The sequence below is a fragment of the Chiloscyllium plagiosum genome, unplaced genomic scaffold (genome assembly GCF_037043375.1).
Source record: "Chiloscyllium plagiosum isolate Xiang-an unplaced genomic scaffold, Cpla_swu_hap1 HiC_scaffold_17, whole genome shotgun sequence".
Lineage (NCBI taxonomy): Eukaryota > Metazoa > Chordata > Chondrichthyes > Orectolobiformes > Hemiscylliidae > Chiloscyllium > Chiloscyllium plagiosum.
Window position 1 is genome coordinate 1,663,934 of NW_028270155.1, and position 25,013 is coordinate 1,688,946.

Sequence of the window (25,013 nt, forward strand, 5' to 3'; positions counted from 1 at the left end):
GTGCCCTGTGTGAGGCTCTAGATTAGAGCGGTGCTGGAAAAACACAGCAGTTCAGGCAGCATCCGAGGAGCAGGAAAATCGATGTTTCGTGCAAAAGCCCTTCATCAGAAAGGGCTTTTGCCTGCAACGCTGATTTTCCTGCTCCTCGGATGCTGCCTGAATTGGTGTGCTTTTCCAGCACCACCTTTAATCTAGAATCTGGTTTCCAGCATCTGCAGTCCTTGTTTTTACCCTGTTTTTGCCCTGTGTGAGGCTGTCTGTGCCCCAATGTTCAGACTGATTCTAATCAAAAAAACAGATTTACAGAATTTTACATGGATTTAAGCAGTTTTTGAGCAAAATAAAATGTAATTCTGCAAGTACAAATTCACACCACAAACTTATTTGTGTGTGTGAGTGTGTGAGAGTGTGTGTATGTGTATGAGTGTGAGTGTAAAGGGGTATAGGTCTGTGAGAGGGTGCATGTGTGAATGTGAGTGTGGGAATGTATGTATGGGCGTGTGAGAGAGAGAGAGCTTATGAGAGAGAATGTATGTGTGTGTGTGTGTGTGTGGTACAATGGGGTCACCTGTAGTGTGACAGTGTGTGTGTGTGTGTATAGTGCAATGGGGTCACCTGTAGTGTGACAGTGCGGGTGTGTGTGTATAGTGCAATGGGGTCACCTGTAGTGTGACAGTGTCTGTCTGTTTGTGTGTGTGTGTGTGTGGTGCAATGGGGTCACCTGTAGTGTGACAGAGTGTGTGTATGTGTGGTGCAATGGGGTCACCTGTAGTGTGACAGTGTGTGGGTATATGTGTGGTGCAATGGGGTCACCTGTAGTGTGACAGAGTGTGTGTGTATGTGTGGTGCAATGGGGTCACCTGTAGTGTGACAGTGTGTGTGTGTGTGTATAGTGCAATGGGGTCACCTGTAGTGTGACAGTGTGTGTGTATGTGTGGTGCAATGGGGTCACCTGTAGTGTGACAGTGTGTGTGTATGTGTGGTGAAATGGGGTCACCTGTAATGTGACAGTGTGTGTGTGTATGTGTGGTGCAATAGGGTCACCTGTAGTGTGACAGTGTGTGTGTATGTGTGGTGCAATGGGGTCACCTGTAGTGTGACAGAGTGTGTGTGTATGTGTGGTGCAATGGGGTCACCTGTAGTGTGACAGAGTGTGTGTTTGTGTGGTGCAATGGGGTCACCTGTCGTGTGACAGTGTGTGTGTGTATGTGTGGTGCAATAGGGTCACCTGTAGTGTGACAGTGTGTGTGTATGTGTGGTGCAATAGGGTCACCTGTAGTGTGACAGTGTGTGTGTATGTGTGGTGCAATAGGGTCACCTGTAGTGTGACAGTGTGTGTGTATGTGTGGTGCAATGGGGTCACCTGTCGTGTGACAGTGTGTGTGTATGTGTGGTGCAATAGGGTCACCTGTAATGTGACAGTGTGTGTGTATGTGTGGTGCAATAGGGTCACCTGTCGTGTGACAGTGTGTGTGTATGTGTGGTGCAATAGGGTCACCTGTAGTGTGACAGTGTGTGTGTATGTGTGGTGCAATAGGGTCACCTGTAGTGTGACAGTGTGTGTGTATGTGTGGTGCAATAGGGTCACCTGTAGTGTGACAGTGTGTGTGTATGTGTGGTGCAATGGGGTCACCTGTCGTGTGACAGTGTGTGTGTATGTGTGGTGCAATGGGGTCACCTGTAGTGTGACAGTGTGTGTGTATGTGTGGTGCAATAGGGTCACCTGTAGTGTGACAGTGTGTGTGTATGTGTGGTGCAATAGGGTCACCTGTAGTGTGACAGTGTGTGTGTATGTGTGGTGCAATGGGGTCACCTGTCGTGTGACAGTGTGTGTGTATGTGTGGTGCAATAGGGTCACCTGTAATGTGACAGTGTGTGTGTATGTGTGGTACAATAGGGTCACCTGTAGTGTGACAGTGTGTGTGTATGTGTGGTGCAATGGGGTCACCTGTCGTGTGACAGTGTGTGTGTATGTGTGGTGCAATAGGGTCACCTGTAGTGTGACAGTGTGTGTGTATGTGTGGTGCAATAGGGTCACCTGTAGTGTGACAGTGTGTGTGTATGTGTGGTGCAATGGGGTCACCTGTCGTGTGACAGTGTGTGTGTATGTGTGGTGCAATAGGGTCACCTGTAATGTGACAGTGTGTGTGTATGTGTGGTGCAATAGGGTCACCTGTAGTGTGACAGTGTGTGTGTTTGTGTGGTGCAATGGGGTCACCTGTCGTGTGACAGTGTGTGTGTATGTGTGGTGCAATAGGGTCACCTGTAGTGTGACAGTGTGTGTGTATGTGTGGTGCAATAGGGTCACCTGTAGTGTGACAGAGTGTGTGTTTGTGTGGTGCAATGGGGTCACCTGTCGTGTGACAGTGTGTGTGTATGTGTGGTGCAATAGGGTCACCTGTCGTGTGACAGTGTGTGTGTATGTGTGGTGCAATAGGGTCACCTGTAGTGTGACAGTGTGTGTGTATGTGTGGTGCAATGGGGTCACCTGTAGTGTGACAGTGTGTGTGTATGTGTGGTGCAATGGGGTCACCTGTAGTGTGACAGTGTGTGTGTATGTGTGGTGCAATAGGGTCACCTGTCGTGTGACAGTGTGTGTGTATGTGTGGTACAATGGGGTCACCTGTAGTGTGACAGTGTGTGTGTATGTGTGGTGCAATGGGGTCACCTGTAGTGTGACAGTGTGTGTGTATGTGTGGTGCAATAGGGTCACCTGTAGTGTGACAGAGTGTGTGTATGTGTGGTGCAATGGGGTCACCTGTAGTGTGACAGTGTGTGTGTATGTGTGGTGCAATGGGGTCACCTGTAGTGTGACAGTGTGTGTGTATGTGTGGTGCAATAGGGTCACCTGTCGTGTGACAGTGTGTGTGTATGTGTGGTACAATAGGGTCACCTGTAGTGTGACAGTGTGTGTGTGTATGTGTGGTGCAATAGGGTCACCTGTAGTGTGACAGTGTGTGTGTATGTGTGGTGAAATGGGGTCACCTGTAATGTGACAGTGTGTGTGTATGTGTGGTGCAATGGGGTCACCTGTAGTGTGACAGTGTGTGTGTATGTGTGGTGCAATAGGGTCACCTGTCGTGTGACAGTGTGTGTGTATGTGTGGTACAATAGGGTCACCTGTAGTGTGACAGAGTGTGTGTATGTGTGGTGCAATGGGGTCACCTGTCGTGTGACATGAACCCAAGGTCCCGGTTGGGGCCATGCCAATGGGTACCGAACCTGGCTCTCAGCCTCTGCTTGGCCATTCTGCGTTGTTGTCTGTCCCAAAGTCCGCCTTGGAGAGTGGTCACCTGAAGTTCTGAGGTTGAATGTCCTGGACTGCTGAAGTGGGAGGGAACACTCCTGCCTGGTGATTGTTGCATAGTGTACTTTCTCATGCTGTGTCTTACAGGTCTGTAATTGATAGCATTAAGCAGGACAAATGATGGGTCATGTTTGCCGCGTGTGGAGTTTCTGGATGCCAGTTTGGACTAGAACTAACAAGAGTGCAGCAAGTATTTGACTTTTGAGAGCCTTTGGCTAAGGTTTGAGTTGGAAGTTGAACTACCGATACTGCAGTATAACAGAGAAAGGATAAATTCCCTGGATTCTTGGTATCAGGAAGTAATCCCAGCTCTTAAGGTAAGGTGAACTCATTTCTTCAGTGGCCCAGGATGGTCACATATGACTGTGAGTGAGGCAGGGAAGGGGACAGAGTGGGTAGGAGGGCTGGAACCTCTGCCTTTACAATTGTCCAACAGGTTGAAAGTTCTTTCAGCTTCTCTGGCTACAGGGTAGATGAGCTAACTGACTGCAGCACTGTAGCGACAGGGAGCCTTCAACAGGATAAATAGAAATGGAGCAGTAAAGGACAGTATAGTGGGCGGATTGACATCAGAGAGCACAAGGCCAGATGGCTGTGTTGCTTATCGATGCCAAGGCTTGGGAGATCTGCTGGCTGGTGAGTGGGAAGGAAAGGATCTAGTCATTGTGGTGCATGTAGATACCAGTGACATGAGCGAGACAAAGGAGGAGGTTCAGTATAGTCAGTATGAGGAACTAGATGCCAAAGGAGAACCATAATTTCTGGGTGATTACCTGAGACGTGTACAAATTTGCAGAGGGCAAGTCAGATTAGAGAGATGAATACATCACTGAAAGCCTGGTGTGTGAGATGTGAGTTCCTGTTTGTAGTGCACTGACCCCCAGTGGGATCTATACCAATGGGTTGACCTTCACCTGAACCAGGGGCTGCTGTTCCTGCAAACTACATGCTGGGAAGTAAAGAGGATTTTAAACTAAATGGTGGTGTCATGGGATCAAATTTGGGAATTTTAAAAAATTCATTCATGGGACATGGGCGTCGCTGACTGGGCCCAGCATTTATTGCCCATCCCTAGTTGCCTAGGGAGGGCATTACAGAATTCTGACCCAGTGACAGTGAATGAGCAGCGATATATTTCCAAGTCAGGATGGTGAGTGGCTTGGAGGGGAACTTGCAGGGGTTGCTGTTCCCTTTTATCTGCTGCCCTTGTCCTTTTAGATGGAAGTGGATGTGTGTTTGGAAGGTGCTGTCTAAGGATCTTTGGAAATTTCCAGATTGCGTCTTGTAGATAGTACACACTGCTACTACTGAGCAGGAGTGGATGCATGTGGATGTAATGCCAATCAAGCGGGCTGCTTTCTCCTGGAAGGTATCAAGCTTCTCGCGTGTTGTTGGGCATTTACCCATCACCCAGCAAGTAGGGAGTATTCCATCATACTCCTGACTTGTGCCTTGTAGATGGTGGGACAGGTCTTGGGTAGTGAAGTGGTGAGTTACCCATCTGGTTTACTAATGACCTTCAGGGAGGAAATTCTGCCATCCTTACCCAATCTAGCCTACATGTGACTCCAGGCCCTCAGCAAGGTGACTGACTCTCAACTGTCTTATGAATGGTCGAGCAGGCACTCAGTCGTACCAATTGCTACAAGTCGGGATATATCCAAGGTTACTACGGGAATTGAGGGAAGAGATTGCTACGCCTTTGGCGATGATCGTTGCATCCTCACTGTCCACTGGAGTTGTGCCAGATGATTGGAGGGTGGCAAATGTTATTCCCTTGTTCAAGAAAGGGAGCAGGGATATTCCTGAGAATTATAAGCCAGTCAGTCTTATGTCGGTTTGTAATTTTTATTAATGACTTGGAAGAGGGAGTCGAAGGGTGGGTCAGTAAATTTGCAGATGATACGAAGATTGGTGGAGTTATGGATAGTGAGGAGGGCTGTTGTCGGCTGCAAAGGGACTTAGATATGATGCAGAGCTGGGCTGAGGAGTGGCAGATGGAGTTCAACCCTGTCAAGTGTGAGGTTGTCCATTTTGGAAGGACAAATAAGAATGCGGAATACAGGGTTAATGGTAGGGTTCTTAGTAAGGTGGAGGAGCAGAGGGATCTTGGGATCTATGTTCATAGATCTTTGAAAGTTACCACTCAGGTGAATAGAGCTTGTAAGAAGGCCTATGGTGTATTAGCGTTCATTAGCAGAGGGATTGAATTCAAGAGTCGTGAAGTGATGTTACAGCTGTACAGGACTTTGGTTAGGCCACATTTGGGGTACTGTGTGCAGTTCTGGTCGCCTCACTTTAGGAAAGATGTGGAAGCTTTGGAGAGGGTGCAGAGAAGATTTACCAGGATGTTGCCTGGAATGGAGAATAGGTCGTACGAGGATAGGTTGAGCGTGCTAGGCCTTTTCTCATTGGAATGGAGAAGGATGAGGGGTGACTTGATAGAGGTGTATAAAATGATCAGGGGAATAGATAGAGTAGACAATCAGAAACTCTTTCCCCGGGTACAACAGAGTGTTGCAAGGGGACATAAATTTAAGGTGAAGGGTGGAAGGTATAGGGGAGATATCAGGGGTAGGTTCTTTACCCAGAGAATGGTGGGGGCATGGAATGCACTGCCTGTGCGAGTGGCAGAGTCAGAATCATTGGCGAACTTTAAGTGGCAATTGGATAGGTACGTGGATGGGTGCTTAAGCTAGGACAAATGTTCGGCACAACATCGTGGGCCGAAGGGCCTGTTCTGTGCTGTATTGTTCTATGTTCTATGTTGGTGGTGGGAAAATTATTGGAGAGGATTCTGAGAGACAGGATTTATGTTTATTTGTAAAACCATAGATTGATTAGAGATAGTCAGCATGGCTTTTTGAGGGGCAGGTCATGTCTCACAAACCTTATTGAATTCTTTGAGGATGTGACAAAACACATTGATGAAGTTGAGCAGTGGATGTGGTGTATATGGATTTTAGCAAGGTGTTTGACAAGGCTTCCCATGGTAAGTTCATTCAGAGAACAAGGAGACATGGGATACAGGGAAATTTGGTGTCTGGATACAGAATTGGCTGGCCTATAGAAGACAGAGGGTGGTAGTAGATGGGAAGTATTCAGCCTAGAGCTCGGTGACCAGTGGTGTTCCCCAGGGATCTGTTCTGGGACCTCTGCTCTTTGTGATTTTTATAAATGACTGGGATGAGGAAGTGGAAGGGTGGTTTAGTATGTTTGTAAATGACACAAAGGTTAGTGGAGTTGTGGATCATGTGCAGGGCTGTTGTACATTGCAACGGGACATTGACAGGGTGTAGAGCTGGGCTGATAAGTGGCAGATGGAGTTCAACCTGGAAAAGTGTGAAGTGATTCATTTTGGAAGGTTGAATTTGATTGCAGAATACAGGTTAAAGGCAGGACTCCTGGCAGTGTGGAGGAACAGAGGGATCCTGAGGTCCCTAAAGTTGCCACCCGGGTTGACAGGGTTGTTAAGAAGGCATAGGGTGTGTTGGTTTTCATTAGCAGGGGGATTGAGTTTAAGAGCCGTGAGGTTATGCTGTAGCTCGAAAGAGTCCTGGTTAGACCACACTTGGAATATTGTGTTCAGTTCTGGTTGCCTCCTTTATAGGACGGATGTGCAGAGGAGGTTTACCAGGATGTTGCCTGGACTGGAGGGCATGTCTTACGAAGAGAGGTTGAGGGAGCTAGGGCTTTTCTCATTGGAGTGAAGAAGGATGAGCGGTGACTTGATAGAGGTGTACAAGATGATGAAAGGCATAAGTAGAGTGGACAGCCAGAGACCTTTTCCCAGGGCAGAAATGGCTATCATGAAGGGGCATAACTTTAAGGTGATTGGAGGAAGGTTTAGGGGAGATGCCAGAGGTAGGTTCTTTACACAGAGAGTGGTGGGTGTGTAGAATGCACTGCCAGCAGTGGTAGTAGAGTCAGAGACATTAGGGACATTTAAGCGACTCTTGGATAGGCACACGGAAGTTAGCACAATGAAGGGTAAGTCATTTGACCTTAGAGTAGGATAAAAGGTCGGCACAACACCAAGGGCCAAAGGGCCTGTTCTGTGCTGTACCATTCTAATTTCTATATTCTATGTTCTAACTTAATTTCGTATGAATTTGCAAATCGTCAGCAAATTTATCAACTTACCTTCCACCACTTCACTAAATAATTTTCAAACATTGTCCCATCACCAATCCCTGTGGCACACCATTCACTACATCTTGCCAACCTGAAAAAGACCCATTGTTACCTATTCTCTGCTTTCCTGTTAACAAGCCAATCTTCTAACCATGCCAATATGTTATCCCCTTCACCCCTTTTATTTTTCACAATAACTTTTAGTGTGACACCTTCTCAAATGTGTTCTGAAAGTCTAAATATAGCAATCCACCAGTTCTCCTTTATCCAAAGCCTGCATTACCCCCTCAAAGAACTAAAACAGATCAGTCAAACATGACTTTCCTTTCATAAAACCATACTTAATCTCCCTTGATCATCTTGAACTTGACCAAGTGCCCCGCTAATACTAATTTAGTAATATCATATAACATGTTCCCAGTACAAATGTTAGGTTTCCTGCTTTCTGTCTCCCTATTTTTTTTGAATAAAAGAGTTACATTTGTTCTCTTTCAATCTTATGGGACTGTCTCTGAATCAAGGGGTTTTTGGAAAATTAAAATCAATGCATTAATTGTCTCACTAGCTACTTTATTTCAGATTCTAGAAAAAATACTATCAGTACCGTAATATGTATCAGTCCCAAATCCAATGATTTATTCATTCCCACTTCTCTGGTGATTGGAATTTCCCTGAGTTCCTCCCTCTCTGACATTTTTTGATCTATTGCAGCTTCTGCAATGCTACTTGTATACTTTATAATGAAGAATGATGCAAAATACATGTTCAATTTAAATGTCATCTCCTTAGTTTCTATTATTAATTATCCAGTTTCACTATCTGTAGGTCTGATGCTCTCTTTGTTAACTCATTCTTTTTTTTTAAATGCTTATAGAAACATTTTAAAATGCTTTCTATTTGTTTTTAATTTTCTGACTAGCTTTCTTTTATGTGCTAATTATGCCAACATTATTAATTTTTTGGTCATTCTTTGCTTTCTTTTATATTCTGCCTAACTTTCTGTCCTGCCACATGTCTTTGCACAATAACAGTTGGCTCTGCTTATAATGTGCATTTCTCCAACACAAATTGGCTTTAATGTGATTGAAGAATTTAGACCGTTATTTGTAGAACACAAACTTTCCTTACCTGTATTAGCAATAAAGCAATTCTGGCCCCATTAGTTTACATGACACAGTTATTGTATGCTTTTTTTAACGTGAGATTATGTGAGAGCGGAACTATCACGTTATATTAGAACTGACAACATATGCTTTCTCTTGAAGTGAGATACTATCTTTAACATTTCTGGTTAACCACGGATAGTGGGGTCTGTCTTTTGGAATGTTTCTCACTGGTTGGAATGATGTATTCTATGTATTCTGACATTTCCTCTTAAATATCTATCATTGCATCTCTATTGATCTATTCTTTAATTTGCCAATTCAATTTAGCCACTTTTGGACACTACATAGAGTCACTGACATGTACAGCACGGAGACAGACCTTTCGGGCCAACTTACCCATGTTGACCAGATATCCTAAATCAATCTAGTCCTACCTCTCAGCACCTCCAAACCCTTCCTATTCATATACCCATCCAAATGCCTTTTAAATGCTGTAATTGTACCAGCCTCCACCACTTCCTCTGGCAGCTCATTCCATACACGTACCACCCTCTGCATGAAAAGGTTGCCCCTTAGGTCCTTTTATATCTTTCTTCTCTCACCCTAAACCGATGCCCTCTCATATTGGATTCCCCCACCCCAGAAAAAGACCTTGTGTATTTACCCTATCTATGCCCCTCATTATTTTGTAAACTTCCATAAGATCACCACTCAGCCTCCGACGCTCCAGGGAAAACTACCCCAGCCTATTGAGCCTCTTTCTATAGCTCAAACACTCCAATCCCACCAACACCCTTGTAAATCTTTTCTGAATCCTTTCAGGTTTCACAACATCCTTCTTATGGTAGGGAGAGCAGAAATGAACGCAGTATTCCAGCAGTGGCCAAACCATGACATCCCAATTCCTGTACTCAATGCACTGTCCATTACATGCATTCAGATACAGTGCCTATGGTCTTGTCCTTTTACTTTCTTTGTAAAGTCTGGTATTATCTGTCAGTTGATTCTTAGATGCACACAATCTACCCCTTCCTGTCATGGTCTGTTTATCATTTCTTACTGTTTGGCTATTGACAATTTTTTCATTTACCACATCTTGGAAGGTGTCTTTAACAGTGCTATCAAGCAGCACCTGCTCAGCAATAACCTGCTCAGTGACGCCCAGTTTAGGTTCTGCCAGGACCTCATTCCAGCCTTGGTCCAAGCATGGACAAAGGAGCTGAAATCCAGAGGGGAGGGGAGGGTGGCAGCTCTTGACATCAAGGCTGCATTCAACCAAATGTGGCAAAACTGGTCTGAGCAAAACTGGAATCAATGGGTATCAGGGGAAAAACTCTTTGCTGGTTGGAGTTATACCTGGCACATAGGAAAATGGTTGTGGTTGTGGAGGGTCAGTTATCTCAGCTCCAGGACATCTCTGCAGGAGTCCCTCAGGATAGTATTCTAGGCCTAACCATCTTCAGCTGCTTCATCAATGATTCTCCCTCCACCATAAGGTCTGAAGTGGGGGATGTTTGTCGATGAATGCACAATGTTCAGCACCATTTGTGACTCCTCAGATACTGAAGCAGTGCGCATTCAAATGCAACAAAACATGGACAATATCCAGGCTTAGAAAGACATGGGGCAAAGCAACATTCATATCATGCATGTACCAGATGAAGACCATTTCAAATAAGAGAGCATCTAACCATTGCCTCTTCACATTCATTGGTGTTACCATCACTGAAGCCCCCACTATCAACATCCTTGGGATTACCATTCACCAGAAAATAAACTGGACTTACCATAAACACAGTAGCTACAAGAGCAGTTGAGAGACTAGGAATACTGTGACAATAAAGTTGTGAAGCCATGTCAGAATGCAGTTCAGAGTCAACCACATTGCTATGGCTCTGGAGTCACATACAGGCCAGACTTGGTAAGCCTTGTGTTCTTCCTGGTTTTGCCTCTTTTTGTAAATTGCTTTTGGTATTGCTCTGTCCCAGCCTTCTTTTCCCAATGTGGTGTCACGGCCTTATCTCCCACATTGATTCTAACCTCAAGCTCCAGGTCTGTTCTCTTTGCTACTGGCTCTGCTGTATTTTTTCAGTTGGGAAAGATAGGTTAAAATATAGGAGCAGGAATAGGAGGGAGACCTGTTCCACAATTCAATATGATCATGGCTGATCATTCAGCACCCTCAATCGCCTGTTCCTGTTTTTCCTCCATATCCTTTGATCCCTTTAGCCTCAAGTGCTACATCCAATTCTTTCATGAAATCAACTGCTTTCTGTGACAGAGAATTCCACAGGCTCCCCACTCACTAGTTGAAGACATTTTTCCTCATCTCAGTTCTAACAGGTTTACCACTTATCCTGAGACTGTGACTCCTGATTCCAGACTTGCCCTTGATCAGGAACATGCATCGTCCAACATCTATTCCTGTATAGTCATAGAGTCATAGAGATGTACAGCATGGAAACAGACCCTTCGGTCCAACGCGTCCATGCTGACCAGATATCCCAACCCAATCTAGTCCCACCTGCCAGCACCCGGCCCATATCCCTCCAAACCCTTCCTATTCATTTACCCATCCAAATGCCTCTTAAATGTTGCAATTGTACCAGCCTCCACCACATCCTCTGGCAGCTCTTTCCATACACGTACCACCCTCTGCGTGAAAACGTTGCTCCTTAGATCTCTTTTATATCTTTCCCCTCTCATCCTAAACCTATACTCTCTAGTTCTAGACTCCCCACAGTCCTGTTAGAATTTTAGAAGTGTCTGTGAGATCCTTCCTCATTCTTCTAAACTCCAGTGAATATAATCATACCAAATTCAACTTCTCCTCATATGTCTGTCCTGCCATCCCAGAAATCTGTCTGGTAAATCTTCTCTGCAGTCCCTCTGTAGCGAGAACAGATAAGGAGACCAACACCGCAAACAATCTTCCAGGTGTGGCTTCACCAATGCCCCAACTTCACCCACACCTTCCACCCTGACCTCAAATTCACCTGGGCCATCTCGAACACTTCCCACTCCTTCCTGGATCTTTCCGTCCCCATCTCTGGCAACTGACTCAGCACCAACATCTATTTCAAACCCACCAACTTCCACAGCTACCTGGACTACACCTTCTCTCAAACCCCCTTTGCAAAAATGTGATCCCATACTCCCAATTCCTCCGCCTCCATTGTATCGGCTCCCAGAATGAACGACTCCACTCCGAGACATCCCAGATATCCTCCTACTTCAAGGACCATAATTTCCCCTCCCCCGTGATCAACAATACCATCAACCGCATCTCTTCCATTTCCCACACCTCTGCTCTCAAACCCCTCCCCACCCCCCCCAACCACAACATGGATAGAGTCTACCAGTCCTCACTTTCCACCCAAATAATCTCCAAATCCAGCACATCATCCTCCATCATTTCCGCCACCTGCAGTCTCACCATATCACCAAAATAATTATTTCCTTCCCCAAATTCTATCCACTTTCTGCAGGGACTATTCTCTCCACTACTCTCTCATTAGGTCCACACTCTCCACTCACCTCTCTCTACACCTGGCATCATTTCCCTGTGGCCGCAGGTGGTATAAAACTTGCCTTAACACCTCCCCCCTCACCTCTGACCAAGGCCCCACAGAATCATTCCAGGTCCAGCAGAGACTCACCTGCATTTCCTCCAGCCTGATTTATTGCAACCATTGCTCTCGAAGTGGTCTCTACATCGGACAGACTGAGCGCAAACTCCAGGATAGCTTCAGGGAACATTTATGGTCTGTACGCAGCAATGGACCCCACCTTCTGGTTGCCATCTATTTCAACTCCCACTCCCCTGATGACATGTCCATCCTCGGCCTCCTCCATCATCAAAATAAGGCCACCCACAACCTGGAGGAAAAACAACTCATTTTCCACCTCGGAGGCTTACAACCTTACGGCTTTAACATAGAATTCAGCAGCTTCCAAATCTCCACCCACCCCCCCCACCACCCCCAACCCCCCCACCTCTACTCACCAATGTCATCCCAGGTCCAGCCCTCCCTCTCCATTCTGCCACCTTAACCTGGCCTAACCTGTCCATCTTCCTTCCCAATGACCAATCATAATCACCTTCTACCTGCATCCACCTATTGCTATCCCCAGCCCCACACTCCCATTTATTTCTCAGCCCCCTTCCACCTCCGCAGTCCTGATTAAAGGTCCCAAACTGAAACGTTGACTCCCCCACTCCTCTGATGCTGCTTGACCTGCTGTGTTTTTCCAGCTCCACACTTTATTGACTGGGACTTTCTAGCATCTGCAGTCATTACTATCTTCAACCCCCTCCCCCCCACCTCCCATTCAATTGCAGCAAGACATTCTTTCTTGCCTGCCATACCTGCATGTTTAATTTTAGCAATAAGTGTACTAGGACACCCAGGTCTCATTCCAAATTCCCCTGTCTTAATTTGTAGCTATTCAGGTAATAATCCACCTTCCTGCTTTGTGACCAAAGTGAATAATATTGATCTGCCATGTGTTGGCCACTCAGTCAGCTTACCATGGAGTCATGTATGGCATTTCAAAGGCTGGCTAACTCTAGCTTTAATATTGATTCCTATGGAAAACAATGCTTTACATAAAATCACTTCACTTGAAGTTCTGATTTTCAGAACAGGCAGCCAAAAGTTTAAGTGACACTCAATTTACATCAATCCAATAAAATTGTCAGGTCATGACAGAGAGCAGTTAAGAGTCAACCACATTGCTGTGGGTCTGCAGTCACATGTAGGCCAGGCCAGGGAAGGACATTAGTGAACCAGATGGGTTTTGATAAGGGTTGACGACAGGCGCATGCCCACCATTACCGAAACATCTGACAAAAAGCCACTCTGTCCAAGAGCAGTTCAGGATAGGCAACAAATAGTGGCCTTGCCAGTGAAGCCCACATCCCCATAAAAAACACTGACCATTTAGCTTATTGGTGTTTGTGGTTCCTTGCAGTGAACAATTTGGCAGTTCTGTTATCTACTCTTCAAAATAATTGTTTGCTATTTTGTGACATCCTGAGGACATGACAATGCTATATAAATGTCATAATTTGGAGATGCCAGTGTTGGATTGGGGTGTACAAAGTTAAAAATCACACAACTGTAACAGTTAACCTGAGAATGTAACTTTTTAAAAATGTTTTGTGATTTACATATGAAAGAAGTGAAACTAACATGGTCATTCTAACAGATGAGAGACTTAACAAACAATCAAGGTATTTTTCAATGTATAATTTCAGTTACATCACACAGTAAACTTTTGCTATAAATTCTGTGTCTTAAAATTGTGTACTCCACAACCACCTGATGAAGGAGCGTCGCTCCGAAAGCTAGTGCTTCCAATTAAACCTGTTGGACTATCACCTGGTGCTGCGTGATTTTTAATTTTTTAAATGTCAGGTTTGTTCGGTTACGTTACAGTCTTGCTGTAGTTCAGCCTCTTGTTATTGTTTAACTTGGCTCATTCCTACCTTTTCCAATCAGCTCCTGAATTGTATCATGGATATGGTGGAGAAGACCCGGCACTCTCTGATGGTGCTGCGCCATTGCCAGGAAGCTGATCGGGTAGAACTTCATCACTGGATCTGTTGCTATAGAAACACTGATGATATGAGAACAGGTGAGAATTGCTCCAACCTAAAGGATCCCCAACTAGTTACAGGATTTCTGTCACTTGATCATGTCAGTCTATCCCAGTTTATCTACAATAATGCAACAAAATAAAGGTCTACGCCAAGGGTTACATTTTTATCATAATTACAATTCTACAAGATTATCACAAGATTACTGATCCTGTAAAACAATATAGAATGAGTTCAATACTGTACAGAAAATCAGATGGAATTTGAATACATTTTGTAAAATGTGCTGTCCATGAAACAGGCCTCAGTGAATTACAGTATCACAATATACACTCACCTCCCTTCAGCTTTCCCAGCCAAGCTTCTCCCTATGAGTCAGTTCCAAGGGAAAGCAGGTCCCAGTTAGAATCAACACAACTGAATCCAATACCCAATGTGAATCCTATAGATCCCATACCCCAATAAGAATCAATGCCATGGATTCCATGCTCCAGTATGAATCCAGTGTGAATCCTCTGGATCCTATACTGAGAATCTGGCCCTGACTCTGCTTGGTCATATTATATATTTCTAAATTACATTCTGCAATTACATCCTTGGCATACATTTGAATATTTTGTCAATAACACAAGTTAAGCTAACTAGCCTATAGTTACTGTTTTTGTTTCTTGCTGTTTTAAAATAAAGGTTTTACAGTGCCAGTTTTCTAATTCCCTGGGATTTTTTACAAAATATATAGATTTCTGGGAGATTACTCCTGGTCATCTATTACCTCTATGACTACTTTCTTTAATATCTTAGTATGGGACGTTTTGGTCTTTCACCCCATTATTTTCCCTAAGACTTCCTCTATAATGATAGTTATCGTATTTATTTCCTCCCATCTTTTGCCCCCTGATTATTTAGTAATTTTGGAATGCCATTAGTGTCTTTTACTAATCAATCCCTCTGCCATTTCCTGGTTCCTCATTATTTTTCCCCAGGCTTATTCACTAGGGGGGTGATCTTCATTTTGCCTATCTCTTCCTTTTTATATGTTTAAAGAAGCTCTTATTGTCCATCTTGATGTTACTTCCAAGCTTACTTGTAAAGTATATCTTCCTTTTTTTGACCATCTGTTGTTCATTTTTAAAACATTTCCAATCCATTGGTTTATTCTTAATCTTTGCCACGTTGTATGTTTTTTCTTTCAATCTGATGCTATCTTTAATTCCCTAGTTAACCATAATTGGCTTATCCCCTTCCTGGAATCCTACTTCTTGACTGGGGCATAGCTTTGTTGTGAGCCATGAAATATTTTGTTAAATGTTTGCCATTGTTCATCAACCATATTTTCTTCTAAACACTTTCCCCAGCCCACTCCAGCCAGCTGCACCCTCATTTAGGTTGAGATCACTTGCTTCTGATCCAAGTTCCTCCCTCCAAACTGAATGCTAAATTATACCATGTTTAGAATGATCACTGTATCTGAGGGTAACTTTTCCTTTGGCATCATTCATTAAACCTGCCTCATTAACTATGGCTGGATACAAATCCCTGATTGGATCCAACATATTTTTCTCAAAATTGGCCTAAATGCACTCAATGAATATTCATCATTCTGTCTACTTCTGCTAACATGACCATCTTAGTCTCCAGGAAGATTGAAGTAATGCATGATTTAAAATTCCTTTTTAAAATTCCCTCATTATCTCTGTCCCTCTATATAACTAATGTTAGGGATCCAATAGATTATCTTTGCTAGTCCCCTTTTTATTGCTTACCTTCGTGGATTCTATCTTCCAATTTAAGATCATTTCTTGCTGTCGTACTTATTCTATCCCATACTAACAATGTTTCCCTATCACATTTTCCTTTGTTGCCTGTCCTTTTGAAAACTGTCAGTCTCCTGAATGTTTAATTAATGTATAAGTGGAGGAATTGGTGTATTTGTAATTCGTAATTCTCATTAAAGTGTTTTTGTTTTGTAGAAGTACATGGACAGATTCCACAGAGATACAGTTATACACAGGAAGAGATTTGGAAAAAGGCTGGTAAGCTGTACTGCTGTTAATTTGCAAACAAGGAGCCCAGTCGCACAGTTACTCCGTATAAAACGTCTGATCCACCATTCCCCAATCAGTGCCCTGCACATCTAGGAACTACCTCACATGCTGAAGTAACCAGACAGATTTTCCTTGTTTTATACAAAGGGGTCCATTTCATTGTGCTAAGACACAACCAGGTAAAAAAAAATTAAAGAAATATACCCCAACTACCTCAAAATGCTGTAAGCACACACATACTCAATCAAACATTCCTACTGTGCAGGAGGCCATTCAGCCCATTATGTCTGAGCATTTTGATTGAATGTCGACCTCCTGCCTTTTCCCAGTATTCAATGTCTCAATTGAACCCACCTCCACAACACGTCCACAAAATGTATTCCAAACCCAGACCACTGGCTGTGTGAGAAAGCTTTCTCTCACTATATATCTGCTTTTTTTGCAAACCTCTTTAAAATAGTACCATCTTCTACTTGAGCCTTTGATCAACCGGAATTGTTTCTCCCAATCTCATCTGTCCAGGCACATCATGATTTTTATTAAATTTCCCCCAAATTAACATAAACGTACAAGAAATTCACATTTCAGAGTAAAGGGGGTTAACTTTGGCCCAGTTAACATTCAATAAAAAAATGAGGAGGCTTAACTTGATTGTAATTCCAGAAGCTTTGCTTCTCAGCTGAGACTGTTCTTAAAGTTATAGACGGTATGTTCTTTTTTAGGAATAAACATGTCTTGTCATGAACCCCAAATCCAATTCCAGCTGCAGACTTATTTTAATTTCTGCTTTGCTCCTCCCAGAACAGGCAGTAAATGAGATAAAGCGACAGGCAATGATCGAGCTGAAGAAAGCCGTATTGGAAGCAGAACACATGGCCCAGGAGGTGATCACTGCTGAGCGAGTGAAGACAGAGCGTGCTCTGACTGAGGCCAGCAAGCACCAAGAGACATCCAGTCAGGTGAGAGCCTGGCTCCAATCTCCCATTGGAGGATGAGCAAAAGAGCACCAGTTAGCGAATAATTTAAAAGGCTTAGATAAAAAAATTCCTTTTCTTTCAATTGGTGAATTTTTGTGTTCTTTAATTTCATTTCATTGGAACATTCCACTTTAGTAAACCGGGGGTTAGATAATGTAAAGCTCCCTTCACGTTTTAAACTGAAAGTAAAACTCCTTCTAAACTGTCCCCTATCAAACACTCCCAGGGCAGGGACAGCAGAGGGTTTGATACAGAATCAAGCTACTTCTATTCTTTAAAACAGAAAGTAAATGCCCATGGAAATTGTTTCTACCAAACACTCCCAGTACTGGCATTTTGTTTGCCAGTGAATGGATCATTGTTTTGTCCTATGGCCACTCACTCTCTTGCCTGGTATTTGTAGTGCAGTCACTCCCTTTGCTGTGTGGTCCATCCTGATTATCATTAAGTGCATTACCTCTGTCCATCATATGTGGTCACTTTAAATGATACAACAGAACTCCAAGTTTGAATCTTTCTGCTTAGGTTCCTTTTGCTATGTCAGTATGAAACCTGCAATAGCATCAGTGTTACAATGTCAGTCCATATGTACATTGACCACACCACTCTAAACTCTAATGGTGAGCTCTCTCTCATCATAACCTCTCCCAAGTTCTCCAACACCACCACAGCAAATGAGGTACTAAAAGCAGAATATAGAAAACTAGGAAGAAAGTTGAAATGTAGGACCTCAAAGGTAGTTATCTCAGGATTAGAACCAGGGACATGAGCTAGTCAGAGTAGAAACAGCAGGATATATAGGATGAACACATGGCTGCCAAGGTGGTATGTGGGGGGAGGTTTCAGACTCATGGGGCATTGCAACTGGTTCTGGGGATGTGGGACCTGTACAGTCTGGACAGGTTACATCTGGGCAGGACTAGGACTGATGTCCTTGGTGCAACTACTTGGTAGAGTGTGTGGGGAGGGTTTAAACTGGTATGGCTGGGGGAAGGGAATCAGAGGAGTAAGATAGGAGATGCAGAAATTGAAGGAGAGATAGAAGCCAAGGCAAACAAGGACAGGCAGGGAAATTCTGCTGAAAATAGCAAGGGAAGTGGTCTGAATGTGTGGGCTTCAATACGAGAAATATAATAGGCAAGGTAGAAGAACTTAGAGCTTTGGTTAGTACTTGGAACAATGTCATTATTGTGATCATGGAGACTTGGCTGAAGGAGGGATAGGACTGTCTGCTGAATGTCCCAGGATTTAAAACAGAGAACATTGAACATAACAGTACAGTACAGGTCTTTCAACCCTCAATGTTGCGCCGACCTCTGGAACCAATCTGAAGCCCATCTAACTTACACTATTCCATTCTCATCCATATGTTTATCCAATGACCATTTAAATGCCCTTAAAGTTGGCGAGTCTACTACTGTTGCAGGCAGTGTGTTCCACGCCCCTACTACTCTCTGAGTAAAGAAACTACCTCCCTGACATCTGTCCTATGTCTATCACCCCTCAATTTAAAGCTATGGTTCCTCGTGCTAGCCATCACCATCCAAGGGAAAAGGCTCTCACTGTCCACCCTATCTAATCCTCTGATCATCCTGTATGTCTCTATTAAGTCACCTCTTAATCTTCTTCTCTCTAATGAAAACAGCCTCAAATCCCTCAGCCTCTCCTCAGTAAGACCTTCCCTCCATATGAGGCAATATTCTGGTGAATCTCCTCTGCACCCTTTACAATACTTCCACATTCTCCTGTAATGCGGTGACCAGAACTGTACAGAATACTCCACACAAGAGTTTTGTATAGCTGCAGCATAACCTCATGGCTCCAAAACTCAATCCCACTATCAATAAAAGCTAACATACCATACACCGTCTTAACAATGCTATCAACCTGGGAGGCAACTTTCAAGGATCTATGTACATGGACACCAAGATCATTCTGCTCATTCACACCACCAAGGATCTTACTATCAACCCAGTACTCTGCATTCCTGTTTCTCCTTCCACTTTTCCACATTAAACTCCATTTGCCACCTCTCAGCCCATCTCTGCAGCTTATCTACATCCCTCTGTAACCTGTAACATCCTTCCGCACTGTCCACAACTGTACCGAACTTAGTGTCATCCATCTATCCCCTCATCCAGATCATTTATAAAAATGACAAACACCAGTGGACCCAAAACAGATCCTTTTGGCACACCACAAGTAACTGAACTCCAGGATAAACATTTTCCATTAAAAACCACCCTTTGATAAAGTCCCACATAGGAGGTTAGTGAGCAAAATTAGGGCGCATAATATTAGGGGCAAAATACTGACATGGATTGAAGATTGGTTGGCTGACAGGAAACAAAGAGTAGTGATAAACGGCTCCCTTTTGGAATGGCAGGCGGTGACCAGTGGGGTACCGCAGGGATCAGTGATGGGACCGCAGCTTTTTACAATGTACATGAATGATATAGATGATGGTATTAAAAGTAATATTAGCAAATTTGCTGATGATACAAAGCTGGGTGGCAGGGTGAAATGTGAGGAGGATATTAGGAGAATACAGGGTGACCTGGACAGGCCAGGTAAGTGGACGGATGCATGGCAGATGCAGTTTAATGTGGATAAATGTGTGGTTATCCACTTTGGTGGAAGGCAGATTACTACCTAAATGGAGTCAGGTTAGGTAAAAGGGCAGTACAGAGAGATCTGGGTGTTCTTGTACACCAGTCAATGAAGGTAAGCATGCAGGTACAGCAGGCAGTGAAGAAGGCTAATAGCATGCTGGCCTTCATAACAAGAGAAATTGAGTATAGAAGCAAAGAGGTCCTTCTGCAACTGTACAGGGCCTTGGTGAGACTGCATCTGGAATATTGTGCACAGTTTTGATCTCCAAATTTGAGGAAAGACATTCTGGCTATTGAGGGAGTGCAGCATAGGTTCATGAGGTCAATTCCCAGAATGGCGGGACTATCTTATGCTGAAAGATTGGAGCGACTGGGCTTGTATACACTTGAGTTTAGAAGGCTGAGAGGGGATCTGATTGAGACATATAAGATTATTAAAGGATTGGACACTCTGGAGGCAGGAAACATGTTTCCGCTGATGGGTGAGTCCCGAACCAGAGGACACAGCTTAAAAATAAGGGGTAGGCCACTTAGAACAGAGTTGAGGAGAAACTTCTTCACCCAGAGAGTAGTGGGTGTGTGGAATGCTCTGCCCCAGAAGGCAATGGAGGCCCAGTCTCTGGATACTTTCAAGAAAGAGTTGGATAGAGCTCTTAAGGATAATGGAATTAAGGGTTATGGGATAAGGCAGGAACAGGATACTGATTGAGGATGATCACCCGCATGGGCCCCAGCTATGCCTGCCTCTTCGTAGGATATGTGGAACAGTTAATCTTCCGCAGCTACACTGGCACCACTCCCCACCTTTTCCTCCGCTACATCGATGACTGTATCGGCGCCGCCTCGTGCTCCCACGAGGAGGTTGAACAGTTCATCCTCTTTACCAACACCTTCCACCCCGACCTCAAATTCACCTGGACCGTCTCAGACTCCTCCCTCCCCTTCCTGGACCATTCCATTTCTATCTCGGGTGACCGAATTGACACGGACATCTACTATAAACCGACCGACTCTCACAGCTACCGAGACTACACCTCCTCCCACCCTGCCCCCTGTAAAAACACCATCCCATATTCCCAATTCCTTCGTCTCCGCTGCATTTGCTCCCAGGAGGACCAGTTCCAAAACCGTACAACCCAGATGGCTTCCTTCTTCAAGAACTGCAATTTCCCGCCAGACATAGTCGACGATGCCCTCCACCGCATCTCTTCTACTTTCCGCTCCTCCGCCCTTGAGCCCCACCCCTCCAACCGCCACCAGGACAGAACCCCACTGGTCCTCACCGACCACCCCACCAACCTCCATATACAGCGTATCATCCGCCGTCATTTCCGCCACCTCCAAACGGACCCCACCACCAGGGATATATTTCCCTCCCCTCCCCTATCAGCGTTCCGAAAAGACCACTCCCTCCATGACTCCCTCGTCAGGTCCACACCCCCCACCAACCCAACCTCCACTCCCGGCACCTTCCCCTGCAACCGCAAGAAATGCAAAACTTGCGCCCACACCTCCCCCCTTATTTCCCTCCAAGGCCCCAAGGGTCATTTGCATATCCGCCACAAATTCACCTGCACCTCCACACACATCATCTATTGCATCCGCTGCACCCGATGTGGCCTCCTCTATATTGGGGAGACAGGCCGCCTACTTGCAGAATGTTTCAGAGAACACCTCTGGGACACCCGGACCAACCAACCCGTAGCCCAACACTTTAACTCCCCCTCCCACTCCACCAAGGACATGCAGGTCCTTGGACTCCTCCATCGCCAGACTATGGCAACACGACAGTTGGAGGAAGAGCGCCTCATCTTCTGCCTGGGAACCCTCCAACCACAAGGGATGAACTCAGATTTCTCCAGTTTCCTCATTTCCCCTCCCCCCACCTTGTCTCAGTCAAATCCCTCGAACTCAGCACCGCCTTCCTAACCTGCAATCTTCTTCCTGACCTCTCCGCCCCCACCCCCCTCCGGCCTATCACCCTCACCTTGACCTCCCTCCACCTATCGCAATTCCAACGCCCCTCCCCCAAGTCCCTCCTCCCTACCTTTTATCTTAGCCTGCTGGACACACTTTCCTCATTCCCGAAGAAGGGCTTATGCCCGAAACGTCGATTCTCCTGTTCCTTGGATGCTGCCTGACCTGCTGCGCTCTTCCAGCAACACCTTACTGAAATCAACTTATGAATTTCAATCCCATCTAGTCTAATAGCTTGATACTTCAGTATTCTCCTCAACAACATTGTCTTTTTCCAGTGTGAATGCTGACAAAAAATATTCGTTTAGTGCTTCTCCTATCTCTTCAGACTTCATGCACAACTTCCCACTACTGTCCTTGTCTGATCCTAATCGTACTTTAGTCATTCTTTTATTCCTGACATACCTAGAGAAGGTTTTCAGGTTTTCCTTGATGCTATGTGCCAAAGACTTCTCATGTGCCCTCCTGGCTCTTCTTAGCTCTCTCATTAGGTCCTTCCTGGCTAACTTGTATCTCTCAAGTGCCCTAACTGAGCCTTCACGTCTCATCTTAACATCAGCCTCCTTTTTCCTCTTGACAAGAGATTCAACTTTAGCAAACCACAGTTCCCTCACTCGACCACTTCCTTCCTGCCTGAGAGGTACATATGTATCAATGACACACAGTAGCTGTTCCTTGAATAAGCTCCTCATTTCTATTGTGCCCATCGCCTGCAGATTCCTTCCCATCCTATGCCTCCTAAATCTTGCCTAATCGCATCATATATACCTATCCCTTTCTATTGCTACAGTAGACATAACTGAATTGTGGTCACTATCACCAAAGTGCTCACCTACCTCCAAATCTAACACCTGGCTGGGTTCATTACCCAGTACCAAATCCAATGTGGCCTCGTCCCTTGTTGGCCTGTCTACAAACTGTATCAGGAAACCATCCTGCACACATTGGACAAAAACTGACCCATCTAAACTACTCAAACTATAGCATTTCCAGTCAATATTTGGAAAATAAAGTCCCCCATAACAGCTACCCTGTTACTTTCGCTCCTATCCAGAATCTTTTTTCAATTCTTTCCTCGACATCTCTGGAACTATTCGGAGGATTATAGAAATCTCCCAACAGGGTGACCTCTCCTTTCCTGTTTCTAACCTCAGCCCATACCACCTCAGTAGACAAGTCCTCAAACGACTTTTCTGCTACTGTAATATTGTCTTTAACTAACAATACCACACCTCCCCCTCTTTTCTGTTCTTACTGAACATCTAAAACCCGGAACCTGCAACAACCATTCCTGTCCCTGCTCTAGCCATGTCTCCAAAATGGCCACAACATCGAAGTCCCAGGTACCAACCCATGCTGCACATTCACCCACCTTATTCTGGATGCTCCTGGCGTTGATGTGAACACACTTCAAACTACCTTCCTGCCTGCCGGTACACTCCTGCGACCTTGAAACCCTTTTCATGACCTCACTACTCTCAACCTCCTGTACACTGGAGCTACAATTCAGGTTCCCATCCCCCTGCTGAATTAGTTGAAACCTCTCGAAGAGCATTAGCAAATATCCCTCCCCCCACCCATCAGGATATTGGTACCCCTCTGGTTCAGGTGTAGACCATCCTATCGGTGAGGTCCCACCTACCCCTAGAATGAGTCCCAATTATCCAGGTATCCGAAACCCTCCCTCCTGCACCATCCCTGTAGCCACGTCTTGAACTGCTCTCTCTCTCTCCATCTCTCTCTTTATTCCTCAATTTAGGTATGCAGATGTTTCAGCTGATGATATAAGGGGATGTGAAAAGGGATGGGGGAAGATGCATTACTGGTAAAGGAGTATCTCACAGTTTTACTAAAGGAGGATACATCAGTGGATTCTTGTAGTGAGAACTTGCAGGGTAGAACTCAGGGATAGGAAAGGTAAAATCACAATGATGGGTATATACACAGGCCTCCCAACAGACAGTGCAAGATAGGGGAGAGAATATGTAGACAGATTTTGGAAAGATATTAAAACAACAGGGATATTGTGGTGAGTGATTTTAACTTCCTCTACATCGTGCTCGGGACTTAGATGGGGCATAATTTGTAAGGGCCATTCAGGAGGATTTTTTGACAGTATGTAAGCAGTCAAACCAGAAAAGGGGTTATACTGGATCTGGTTTTGGTAAATAAGCCTGGCCGGGTGAGTGAAGTTTCACTGAGGGAGCGTTTCAGGAGCAGTGATCATAACACTGTGAGTGTTAATTTACTCATGGATAGGGATAACAGCAGTCCTTGAGTGAAGGTGTTAAATTGGGGGAAGGCGAACTACAACAAGGTTATCCAGGAATTGGAGAATTCTGATTGGAGGCAGTTGTTTGAGGGTAAATCCACATCGGTCTTCAAACGGCAATTGATAAGAGGTCAGGAGTGGCATGTTCCTGTGAGAATGAAGGATAGGTAATGCAAGCTGCATGAACCTTGGATGACCAAGGATGGTTATGGTCTTGATCAAAAAGAAAAAGGAAGCATACATAAGGTCTAGGAGATTGGGAACTGACAAAGCCCTTGAAGTATATAAGGAAAGTAGGAAAGAAATTAAACAAGGAATTAGAAGGGCAAAAAGGGGTCATGAAAAGTGATTAGCAAACACTTTGAGGAAATTCCAAGGCTTTTTATAGAGACATAAAAAGCAAGAGGGTAGCCAGGGAAAGGGTTGGCCTACTCAAGAACAAAGGAGGGAATGTATGTCTGCAGCCAGAACAGGTAGGAGAGGTCCTAAACGAAAACTTTGTGTCGGTATTCACCAAAGAGAAGCACTGGCTGGAGGATGATCTCAGGGAAGGGAACGTTGAATTTCTAAACCAAGTTGCTCTTATAAAGGAAGAGGTGTTGTGCATCTTAAAAAGTACTAAGTATTAAGATAGAAAAGTCCCCGGGTCCTGACGGGATCTATCCCAGAACATTGAGGGAGGCAAGTGAACAAATTGCTGGAGCATTGACAGATATCTCTGTATCCTCTTTGACCACAGGCGAGGTCCCAGAGGACTGGGGAATAGCCAATGTTGTCCCATTGTTTAAGAAGGGTAGCAGGGATAATCCAAGAAATTATAAACCTGTGAGCTCATCTCAGTGGTAGGGAATTTATTGGAAAAGATTCTCAGGGACAAGATCTACAAGCATTTAGAAGCAAATGGACTGATTAGCGATAAACAGAATGGTTTTGTGCAGGTGACATTGTGCCTCACTAACTTGATCGGGTTTATTGAGGAGA

At 44.7% G+C, this 25,013-nt stretch overlaps 1 protein-coding gene across 5 annotated transcripts in view; it reads left to right on the forward strand.

Moving 5' to 3' along the window:
* Positions 1-25,013, forward strand: part of cbfa2t3 (CBFA2/RUNX1 partner transcriptional co-repressor 3) — a 260,206-nt gene that overhangs the window by 216,198 nt on the left and 18,995 nt on the right. For all 5 annotated transcript variants that reach the window (XM_087995655.1, XM_087995656.1, XM_087995657.1 and 2 more), the window contains 3 exons: positions 14,052-14,187; positions 16,120-16,182; positions 16,996-17,153. In XM_087995655.1, the coding sequence (XP_087851781.1) occupies positions 14,052-14,187; positions 16,120-16,182; positions 16,996-17,153 (357 nt within the window). The remainder of the gene's footprint in view (positions 1-14,051; positions 14,188-16,119; positions 16,183-16,995; positions 17,154-25,013) is intronic.